This window comes from Mesoplodon bidens, assembly GCF_964165515.1.
Source record: "Mesoplodon bidens genome assembly, chromosome: 19".
Lineage (NCBI taxonomy): Eukaryota > Metazoa > Chordata > Mammalia > Artiodactyla > Ziphiidae > Mesoplodon > Mesoplodon bidens.
This window is the reverse complement of record NC_138179.1, coordinates 47850429-47862688: the sequence shown is the minus strand read 5'-3', so window position 1 is coordinate 47862688 and position 12260 is coordinate 47850429. Positions and strand designations below refer to the sequence as shown.

The window sequence follows — 12260 nt, the reverse complement described above, 5'->3', positions numbered from 1 at the left end:
ACGTGCTTTCCCAGACGTCCCATGACTGGCTTTGGAGGTGGCTCCATCTTTCCGGAATTGACTTGTTTTTCATCCTCCCATCTTTCCCCCTCCCCCAGAGGACACTGGAAAGGATGCTGTGAATTGTACCTACAAGAATGAGGAGGACTGTGTCGTCAGATTCCAGTACTATGAAGATTCCAGTGGAAAGTCCATCCTGTATGTGGTAGAAGAGCCCGGTGAGTGAACCCTGAGGGTCCCAACCCTGCCCCGCAGGGAGAGGGAGACCAATATTAGGCAGTTATTTCCACCCATCACTCCTCTTAAACAGAGCAGCCAGGGCTTCCCTGGTGGCGCAGTGGTTGAGAGTCCGCCTGCCGATGCAGGGGACACGGGTTCGTACCCCGGTCTGGGAAGATCCCACATGCTGCGGAGCGGCTGGGCCCGTGAGCCATGGCCGCTGAGCCTGCGCGTCCGGAGCCTGTGCTCCGCAACGGGAGAGGCCACAACAGTGAGAGGCCCTCGTACCGCAAACAAAACAAAAAACAGAGCAGCCAGGTTAAACCTGACCTTACAAGTGATAAGTCAGGGCCTGTTATCTGGGTGTGGGGGTATATAAATACAAATATTAGCAAGAAATTACCTGCTAATTTAGGAGATAGAAAAATAAGAAGGTGGGTAAGGAGAGGAAGAATGGAGGTATGGAGCTCATCAAGGAACAGAGTATATATAGCATGGCGTCTTTTGAGGTTGATAATGTTAAGAAGTAAGGAATTTCAATTCTAGCACTTTCCAGCACAAGGCATCTGCTCTTCTAAAAGTTAAATGGTTGCCAAGAGCAACCTGCTTGCCACTTCAGAGGAAGGCCTGAGGTTTGAGGTTTGAGGGCCTTGAGGTTTGAGCTGCCCTTGCCAGCTTCACCACGAGTTGTGGTTAAGGGTTTGAGGCACCGGCCCAAGGCTGCCTTGAATGCTGAAAAGTTACCTCTTGTTCTCAAGACCCTCTGGAAGCAGGGGAGCTCATCCCGGCATACACAGACCCACCACAGATTTGTCACCATCCAGCATGGTAGATTTGCTCGCTTCCCCTTATTTCCTTCATCTCCTTTCTTTCCCTTAAACAACGGACTAAGTAATGAATCATTTGACAATATTTTTGAGTACTTATTATATATCAGGCAGTGGGCTAGGTGCTGGGGATATAACAGTAAATAAGGCAGATGTGGTACTCACAGACCATGGGGGAGAGAGGCATGTAAATCGGTAATGACACTGCAGAGGGATAAAGGCTACAGTAGGGCGGGCGTTGGGGGTGGGAGGGGTGAACAAGAACTTTCGGGAGTGAAGGAACAATTTCTGAAGGCAGAGGGTAGATCAGTTGGTCGCTGGACATTCTTTACAGCCGTGGGAATTTCTTCAAATCATCCTTTAGACCAGGGGCCAGCAAACTTTTTTCTGTAAAGGGCCAGATACTAAATATTTTAGGTGGGCTTCCCTGGTGGCGCAGTGGTTGGGAGTCCGCCTACCGATGCAGGGGACACGGGTTCGTGCCCCGGTCCAGGAAGATCCCACGTGCCGCGGAGCGGCTGGGCCCGTGAGCCATGGCCGATAGGCCTGTGCGTCCAGAGCCTGTGCTCCGCAACGGGAGAGGCCGCAACAGTGAGAGGTCTACGTACCACAAAAAAAAAAAAAAAAAAAAAAATTTTAGGCTTTGTGGGCCAGATGGTCTCTGCTGTGACTACTCAACTCTGACACAGTAGCAGGAAAGCAGCCATAGACTATAGGCAAATGAAGGGGTCTGGCTGCGTTTACAAAAACAGGTGGCCCGTTTGCTGACCCCTGCTTTAGGGCAGTGGTTCTGAAACTTTTGTATGTTCCCTTGTTCAAAAATCCAGAGTCCTGAGCCCTGTCTTACTTCCACAAGCCTATGCCTCTGTGTTCTTTGTCAATGCTCCTGGTAATTGTGACATATTCCCCAATGTTTGAATGCCTCTGCTTTAGATATATCACGTCCCCTGATGAGCCATCTCAGACCTCCTCCAGCCTCCATTCCGATGACTAGATTTGGTGACCTTTTTGATTCTCACAGCAGCTGTGCTTCCCTTTAGATGGGCCTTCATCACACTATCAAATTGCTGCTTCTTTTTTTTTTTTTTTTTTTGCTGTACGCGGGCCTCTCATTGTTGTGGCCTCTCCCGTTGCGGAGCACAGGCTCCAGACGCGCAGGCTCAGCGGCCATGGCTCACGGGCCCAGCCGCTCTACAGCATGTGGGATCTTCCCAGACTGGGGCACAAACCCATGTCCCCTGCATCGGCAGGCGGACTCTCAACCACTGCGACACCAGGGAAGCCCAAATTGCTTCTTTAATCACCTGTCTCCCTCAGCTGATCATAAGTTCCATGAACACAGGAATGGTGTCTGTCTTATCTACTGTTATATCCCCATACTTGGCTCAGTCATTTACAGAGAAGATACTTAATACACAGTTCTTGAATGAATTAATAGGACTGATTATTCCTAGGAGACAGACAGACTTACATACATCTTAATATCTGTTGGGAGAATTTTAGCTGCTTAAAGAAGGGAGGGGTTGAAGGTGGGAAGAGGGCTACATCTATGTCACCCAGGGTGTTGCTGTCCCCGTGGGTAGAGGAAAGCATGGGGTCCCCATTTGTGATATTGTTCATCAGCCTTTCCAGAACTCTCATCCTTTATAAGGGAGAAGGAAGGTAAGGAAAGGGCATCACCTGTTTTATTTTGTGACTCAGGGAAGGCTGACGTGGGGAAGTGGAGAGGGAGGAGTCTGGGTATATCTCTCCGGGGGAGCAGATGTAGGTTAGTTGGGCCAGGACTTCCTCACACTTTCCCATCCACCTGTGTTAACACTTTAAATGGATTTTTCCACACCCTCCCGATCTGTACCATTGTCCCTTCTCATTACAGAAGGGCAGTGTGTTCTTGCTTTGGGGTTTAACGTTACTTCATCTCTTTGTTATAACAATCCGGCTGGTGCTCCTGCTGTATCACTTACCAAAATCATTTGACCTGGTATTCTGAGACTGGAATCTACTGGCTGGAGTTGTGAGGAATGAAGATGATGATAACTGGGATGGTAACACACATAACTAGTTAACAGAGTGGAGGGTAACTTTTTAGGCTTACTGCCAGTAGACCCCTTCCTCCACATTAGGAGATGGGACCCTAGACCTACGTTTCCTACCTTGTAGTCCTGGAGTTCCAAGTTCTGCCTCTCCTCTCACCCCAACCTCCAATCATTTTTAGGGTCTCTGGCTTTTAGTAGAAGGTAGCATCTGGGGCCCTGAGTGTAGGAGGAGATTATTCTCATTCTCTTTCCTAGCTCATGCCCTTGCAGATGTCCTTTTTGAAGGGCTGAGCCACTGGAGGGCAGTGAAGAGGGCACCACCAGAGTGTGACATTGGCCAAGTGGTGTTCAGCCCTCAGGGTATGAGCTCCCCTGAGCTGAGCCCTCATCACTTCCAGATAGTGTTGCCTGATAAAATATAATATGTCCCATGCAATATGTGGTACATACTTAAAAAGTTATTTGTTGTTTATCTGAAGTTCAAATTTAACTGGACTTCCTGTACTTTTGTTTATCAAGTCCGCTAACCCTACCCTGTCTTCCCTGACCTTGGGTCATCACCCGCCGTGGGTCGTCATCACTGTGGCTGGGAGGGCTCTCCAGAGGCCACCTGATCTTGTGTCTGCTTCCAGGAAGCCTGCCATCCACCCCTTTCAGGACAGATGGTTAAGAGATTTATTTTTTCCCCTGAAGATCTGGCATTCTACCTGTCCTGCCTGTACTGACATGTAAAATTGAAGAGATTCCACTTTGAGGTTTGAGGGTCAGCCCTACCTTAGTCTTCCAGAGAATTTGTAACTGCTTTTCCCAGAAGAATGGGGGCCCTTCACTCCTAGGACCTCGGACACTGGAACCTCACAGTCTCTCTCCAGACATTTCTTTAATTATAGACAGGTGGTAATTTGGTGGGATGGGAAATAGCCAGCTTGGATTCTGGTGGTGGCTGTTTTTGGGTAGTGTGTGGTGAGCATAGTGTATATGTTTAGAGAAGAAGGTGGGAGACAGTGTGGGAAGTAGGTGTGACTCCTGTCCAGGCCCATCAATACTCACATATACAAACACCTAATTAAATAACACCTGAGAAGTTACTGGAGCGAGGTCACTCATCAGACATCTGTGGTTGATGGGAAGCAGAGCTGTTCAGAGCATACTCATCTTGGCCCTCAGAGGGGTGACGTACCTCTGTTTACGTTGGTTGTTGACTGGGATTGAACAGGAAGTCGGTTCTCAATAGGGTTAGGATTTTGGATGACTAAATATTTTGGGAAGAAACCCAAAATATTGTCTTGGCTGGCAGACCTCCTAGTCTCAAAGTATGCTAAAGTGGTCATTGGTTCTCAGCCCTCGGAGATGTTAAATATCTGAACTAGGGCAACTAACTCAAATGCCTACAGTAGGAGCTGGGTAAGTGAATTAGGGAAAACAGCCATGTGTAACAGGGACACCAGTAATAATGGTAGCTGATATTTATTGAGCACTGACTCTGCCAGGCACTGTTCTGAGTTCTTTCAATATATTTAACTTAATTATTCCTCATAATAAAATTTTAAAGTCAGGGCTATTACTGTTAGAGATGGAGAAATGGGAAACAGACACCAGAAAGGTTAAATAATTTATCAAAGGTCACATAGCAGAGTAAGTGGAAAGCCAGGATTCACACCCAGGCAGTCTGGCTCCAAAGCCCACAGTGGCACAGACTCAATGACAAGTCACACTTTGCCTCTGTTTAGTGGAGAAAAGAGAGAGTAGTGAGGAGTCTGGCAAACTAAAAAACATGTCCCATCTAAAAGGGGCAGCTGCTCCTCAGCCCTAGCCATTTACAACCCTATAAAAATATAGGTTCAGTGGTTCTAGGTCTTTTGACTTTTTTTTTTTTAAAGAGAAGAAGAATCTGAAATTCTAAGGGGAGAATCTCCTGATTATTCAATGTTGCCCACAAAATCAAATTTTTAATTAACAATTGTGTGGGTCTTCCCTGGTGGCGCAGTGGTTAAGAATCCGCCTGCCAATGCAGGGGACACGGGTTCGAGACCTGGTCCAGGAAGATCCCACATGCTGCGGAGCAACTAAGTCCGTGCGCCACAACTACTGAGCCTGCGCTCTAGAGCCCGTGTTCCGCAACAAGAGAAGCCACCGCAATGAGAAGTCCGCGCGCCACAACGAAGAGTAGCCCCCGCTTGTGCAACTGGAGAAAGCCCGCGCACAGCAACAAAGACCCCACGCAGCCAAAAATAAATACATTTATTTAAAAAAATTAAAAAACAAAAACCAATTGTGTGAACTCACACAGAGTAGGCTAGATTACGCCTGTGGGTGACCAACTAACAACCTCTCATTTAAAACAATCAGGACGGATTATTACTGCTCTAAAGCTTGTAGCCCCCCTTTAAAAAATTAATTGGCGTATTTTATAAGTCCTGTTCCCTTTAGATAACTTTCTAGTGTGAGTTGGCCAAAAAGTTCGTTCGGGTTTTTCATAACATTGGCCAGAAAACCCCGAACAAACTTTTTGGCCAACCCAATACTTTGTTACTTTGTCAAGAAGACCTTATTTATAGCCAATTCGAATGATTCCTGTTCCATTGCCAACCACCCTGCTCTGTGCTCTCTCCTGACAGAGTGTCCCAAGGGCCCTGACATCCTGGTGGTCCTGCTTTCAGTGATGGGGGCCATTCTGCTCATCGGCCTTGCTACTCTGCTCATCTGGAAGCTCCTCATCACCATCCATGACCGGAAGGAGTTTGCTAAATTTGAGGAAGAGAGAGCCAGAGCCAAATGGGACACAGTAAGAGGCTGGGCTGAGCTGGGCATTTTCTTAAGTCGCTGGTTCAAGAGTCTCAAGAGGAAGCAGCAGATGCTTATTTAGGGTGGCCAGCTTCAGCCAGCACCATAGTTTCCCAGTTAGCCTCTGTTCTGGAAATTGAGAGATGGTCTAACTGTCCTGTTGTCCGTATGCTTCTTGGAAACCACCTGATTCTCTCTCTACCGCATCAGTGAGTACCAACTGAGCACAGATAGGGCTCAGCTCTGCTCGGGACACTGCGAAGTGATGAAAAGGAAACTTATTCTCTGAATGAGGGAGAGAAGACAAACTTGAGAATCCTACACTGAGGACATATAGTAATACATTATATACTACTGATGAAAGCACTAAACACAAACAGAGACAGATAATAATAACTAACATTTACTGAGGATTTACCATGTACCAGGAACTGTTCTAAATGCTTTTTACGTATTAATTTATTTCATCTCTATAACAGCCCTATGTGGTAGGTAACATTATTATTCCCATTGTATAGACCAAGAAACTGAGTATAGAGAAGTTAAGCAGCTTTCCTGATTGTGGGGGGGGGATTAGGTTATGATAGGAATTATTTTGGGTCAGCCTCTTAAAAGTATGCTCCCTGAAGTTTATCCTGATTGAATCCAATCAAACAAGCATTTATTGAGAACCTTCTATATACTTAAGTTTACTCTATTCTCCTTTGGCTCATGTTCCACATTTTAACTTTTTTCTGGACCTTCCAAATGACCGACTCCCTGAATATCTGAGGTTAGGCTGAAAGTTTGTCCCCATCTGATGGTGATCTCAGGCCATTGTACTCAAGGGTCCCAAGAAACTGAGATGTTTCTGTTCGGATGATGTAGAAATCCTGACTCTCTGAGGCACATGCGAATGTGCTCTGTTTCTTGAGGCTACCACTAAGGACTACTAGACCTAATGGGATTTGTCACTTTTTGTTAGAAAATAATTTGGGAAGCCAAGTTATTGTGAGGGCCTTTTTCCTGATAACATGACAGTTTGTGGGTAGTGCTTGAGGGATGAGATGAAAACAGATTAAGAATTATTTGAGCAAATGTGGTCCTATATGTTCCAACCACCACCTGCTACATTTCTCTTCTCTGCCCACACTCCCAATCACAGTCACAACAAAGAAAAAAAGGGAGAAAGGCAAAAGAGAGAGTTCATAGGGAGGGAGGAAATAGGAAATATTGACTAAAAGCTATCTTGAAGTGTTCTGGGATCACCAAAAGTGATGGGCTGAATTTAACCCCTTAGGCATGGTGGCAGGATAGCATCCCACTTTATCTCTCCTCTGATTTCCTATCCATTCCCTCCTTAAGAGCAAATGTGTGAGTTCTGTGAGCATCAAGCTGTCCATCGATGGTGTATCCCAGAGAAGAGTGTCTTGGGTAAACATCTCAGATGACATGTAAACCCTGAGGGTAGGGAAGAATTGAGGAATTCGCTGTAAGACACTTTTCTGTTCTCTCCGCAGGCCAACAACCCACTGTATAAAGAGGCCACGTCCACCTTCACCAACATCACCTATCGGGGCACTTAATGACAGGCAATCATCCTCAGATCACCATCAGACTGTCCCAGGATTGTGGGTGTCTCTGCTGTTGTGTTTACAGGGGCAATACCTGTGGGGCAGAATTGGGGGCTTGGAGTGGGGTGGGTTGAAAGAATGTGGGTCTCTGTGTGTGTGTGCGTGTGAGTGTGCTGCGTGTGGGAGAGTGTGTAACTTAAAACTTGTGATGTGTCCCAGATCAGCAGAGCTCCTCAGCCTTTGTCCTCAGAAGGCCTCCTTCAGGGGGTCTACCTGCTTAACCTGAGGGTGACCTACGTAGCTGAGCAGGTATTCTTCATTACCTCAGTGGGAAGCCAGCTTTCCTTCTCAGGCCATTCTCTTAAAGAGGAGGGCAGGGCCAAGCCCTCTCATTTCAGAGAAAGGGACCTTGGTTTACCCTGTGTTTATGGGTCTTGGGCCTGACTCTCAGCAGCTCTGGTAGGAACTGCCAGGCTTTGCAGCCTTGCTGTGTCATCCATGCCCCTAGCTCCTCTCCCTTCCCTCAGGCAGAAGGAGAAATCCGGGGAGAGCTGAACCATCAGAGCTGCCTGTCTTTGCCATCACCTCAATCCAGCGTGGTTCTCTCCTAAAGGAAGTCCTTGCTACCTATTCTTCAGTCTGTTGGGAGTGAGGATGGCAGGGTCACCCACGGGTCATGCCTGGCCTGGGGTTAAGGTGCCCGAGTTCCCCAGTTCATAATCATAACCCTTCAGATTTGCCTCATTGACAGCTCTGCCCTAGTGATTCGTGTAGAAAAAGTGTGTCACCCTTAGCCCAGCAACACCTCTTTACCTCCTATTCCACCCTCTCACTACTATAGACATTTGCTACATACTGGGAATTTCTCTCATGACCAGAAGCTTTTCCTTCCAGGGAGAGTGCTATGGTTAGAGCCAGAGGTCTGGCCTCACCCTTCAGGCCTTCTGTCTCGTGTCCAAGGCACCTCCACACACCCAACCCTGTGCTTCTGTGTGCTACATCCACCCATGGGGCTGATTGCATTTATCTACCTCTTGGGTGTCTTGTGAAGGAGTCATTCCCATGGGTCTTTGAGTCTGCTGGGCATAAGTGCCAGGGTGGAATGATGGGCCAGTCGTATCAGCGTGTGTGGCCCATTCTCCTATGGGCCGGGCAACCTCATTTTAACTCAGTCTTTAATCTGAGAGGCCACAAGTGCAATTTTGTTTTATTTTTCTCATTGGGGCACCTGAAACCATGATGAGGCTTGTTTAATCTAAAGGAACATAGATATAAACACACTTGCATTATATTTGTAATTTTATTTGATGATGAAGAAGAAAAGGGTGAAAAGCCACACAGACCTGGGCTGCATGCAGACACTCCCACTTGGCATCATTCATAGCAAGTTGCTGCTCAGTTGCTGGGTCTGTAAGGGCTGTCTCATCCCTGAAGCCTGCGGGGATGGACACATAGACATGCTGGACCTTTCCCAAGCAGGAGGAGGTAAATGAGCTGTTCTTGTTTTCTAGCAAAAGCAGAAAAACTCCATTGGTGTTTACATTTGTTCAACGTTCACCACCACCACCACTCCCCAAGAAAAAGGGAAGGGCCTAAAAACAGTGGTCTGATGGTCAGAAAATCTAAGTCCTGGCCTCAGTGTTGCAGCTAAGGAACTTTAATTAAGGCAAGTTACTTTCTTTTTCCTGGGGCTCAGTTTTCTAGTTTGAAAAATGATGGGTTTGGACTCTATCAACAGTCTGTGATGCTGGGACTTACTGTGGCATCAAACATGCAGTCAGGATTCTGTGGGATGTTGATACTGTTTGTTTTTTCAGTTGGGAGACGTGGCTCTAGCAAGAGCAGATGTCATCCCATATCACCTTTCTCAATGAAGAAGCTTCATTCTATCGTCTCACAGAACCCCTTTTCCAACTGTTGTTGGTAGTTACATCTTCTGATGTAGCACTTAAGCTCCACTTAGTTATTATTTCTTTGTTCACTTTGCACATGGTTTCATCCACGAATCGGGGAAGAGGACTCCATAATAACTAGCTGAAATGCGTCTTCTGTATCCATGTGTTAACATTGAGAATAAGCCTTGGGGTTAGGAACAGGACAGATGACCGAGGCCTGCCTCACTCGTGGATTACACCTTCCTGTTGAGGATGGTAATGTTGTAGAGGGATAAATGGGGAGGGATGATCATGAATCCCAAGAAGTTTAGACTCTAACTATAACCTTTGGCTACTGAGAAGAGACTCCACTGGAGTAACAGTTGGTCACTTTCTTTGGATAAAATGGTTTATATGAAGAAACTGTATCGAAGGAGGAGGAACATGTATTCAAAGGATGAAAAAAACAGTAAGAATCTTGTCTGAGTTTCTGGAAAGAGGCTCATAGTCTTTGAAGATCAGTACTGTTTGTATGTGGGGAGAAGCTGTAGCTGTGTTCCCGAGATAGCAAACAGCAGTCAGTTTTGGCATTGTGTAGGGTGAACATCAAAATAGTATTTTAGCCTCAGACAAAACAGCCTGAAGAAGTTATTTGTGCCTAGCTTTTTGGGAGATATTTTACGTTCAATCTCAGGGTCTGTGGACAATAATGGGAAATTCTGAACATTCCTGACAAGTTGTCACATAAGAAGTCAGTTCTTTACCTCTCAGATATTCCTAGACCATCCATGATTTCAAGATACTTCTCTTTGTTAAATATTCCTGGTTGAAATTACCTACCTGACTTCCTGACTTCCTAACCACCTCCTCTGTTTGAGTTGTGCAACGGTGAATTAAATGTGCTTTCCAAAAAGAATTGGCTTAAGGCTGCCCAGTGCTTCCTGTGTTGTTATTTCTGTTTTCTTTGGGTGAATAAGAGTAAGTGTCATTGCCTCACAAATGATTATTTTAGAACAAGCCTGCTTCCAAATATAACAGAATGATGACCATTTCGGGAACTGAAGTTAGTTTTGGAACCTAGAGCTTTTCTTTAGACTTTAGTAACAAAATGAGTACATTTTTACTGTTATGAGAGTCAGAGTTTTGTTTTGTTTTTTTAATTGGAGATTTTTTAGGAACTTGTATAATCTCAACAGAACAGACTGTCAATTTAGGCTAGGTTTTGTTTGCAGGAAGCATAAATTAGTAAAATAAAGGCTTAATGGCAAATTACTTACAGGACCATTTAAATGCCCAACTTTTATTTAAGGCAGTGAGTTTCAAAGTGTCGGCCCTAGGACCAGATGATCTAAGTCCCCCTGGTGATTTTTTTGCATGCTCAAGTTTGAGAACCACTGATTTAAGGAATCACATACCTATCCTTTCTGGCTTAGAAAGAAGTTTACAATAAGTCAGCTCAGTTACTAAAAGATTAAGAACATACCTTGGCTGATAGATTAAGAAAACCAAATATCTACCCACACAAAATGAAAGTCTACTTTCAATCCATTTTCCAAGTTAAGTAATCACAGGCTTATTGGGTTCACTCACAGCCACAAATTCCCATGAAAAACTAAAAGAAGTAATAGATCAGAATCACAGGGAAAAAAACCCGCTAACAGGATACTTGGCTGGCATAGAAGAAAACCTTTTGTGTGTACCAAGCTGAAGCAAGAAAATACTCTTACTGCATTAATTCACAGGAGATAGGATCAAAATCTTAATTATTAACAGTATCATCCAATAGGATGCCAGAATAAGACTTTAGAATTTGTAACTTCACTTTTTGCTATTTAAAATTTATTAAGCACTGACAGTGTGGCATTGAAGTACTTTTTAGAACATTTTATTATCTTTGCCTTTGAGTCTTACATTCCTTACGTAATGTACATTTTTAAAAACAATACAGTACATGACATCATAAAAAAATTATGTGAACCTAGACTGAGTCCTTATATGGTGAAGTTTTGTAGGATTCGGTGTTTTATTTACGTCATGGTAACTGATGACTAAATGTCTGGATGAAAATGGAGGACTTTATGTGAAAATGAAATGGAAAGCAATATGTCAAGTATATGTGTAATCCTTTAACTCTTGACCTCTGTAGTTTGAATTCTATTATAATAGACATCTAATGACCACTGGGACCAATTATAAGCAGATTCTCCTGGAATTACAATGCCCTCATTTTTCACAATGATGTAAGGAAACAATAATATATGCTTTGCAAAAAGCTATTTAATAGTTGTTGAAAAATAATTTCTACTTGGTTTTGTAATGTAATATATTCTGGAAATACATTTTCCTAATTTGTTTTAGTTTGATTAAAGCACACAAGGAGGCAGTTTTAAACATTTTGATTGGGGTTAACCACACTGTTAAATAAAATTTTAAAAATCCACTTACTGTGGGTATCCAAGAATGGATTGTGTGTGAAAGGAAAATTATAGATCAGGAACATGACTGTGTTCCTTGCAGCTGCTAATGTCATAGTGATGTCTCTCCAACCTCTTGCATAGAGGAAATATTTTTCATTAGCTGTGTATTTTCTGACAGTACACCAAAGAATGCACATGGAATGTAAATATCTAGAAAGCAAAAATTTAGGAAATTTAAGAGACTTTAGGCAAAACCTCCATTGTTAATTATTCTTTAACAGTGTCCCTGAAAATACCTTTGAAAGGAAAAAGTTTCACAATTCATTGTGTTTTACCTAATAGTTTTTTTTTTGTGACTCAAGCACAATAGGCATGATTCTTTGGAGAGGTCAGAGTGATGCCTGTATAAATATCATGTGATGGCTGATGGAAATATTTTGTTAAGAAAAAGGAAAAATGTTGATGGATCTATGCCAGATTTTACTTTTCTGTACGCTTATAATCACCCACTGTGACAGAGATTGCTAATTGTGCTCCAGTATCTGTTTTC

The 12260-nt window shown here is 44.2% G+C and overlaps 1 protein-coding gene across 1 annotated transcript in view; it reads left to right on the top strand.

Annotated features, from left to right (window-relative positions):
* ITGB3 (integrin subunit beta 3) overlaps positions 1-10209 on the top strand; it is a gene marked incomplete at its 5' end in the record, with an annotated part of 52869 nt that extends 42660 nt beyond the window's left edge. The window contains 3 exon segments of the mRNA XM_081220314.1: positions 99-218; positions 5701-5867; positions 7366-10209. Coding sequence (XP_081076440.1) covers positions 99-218; positions 5701-5867; positions 7366-7431 — 353 coding nt within the window. The 3' untranslated portion in view covers positions 7432-10209.
* Positions 10210-12260: the final 2051 nt, after the last annotated feature.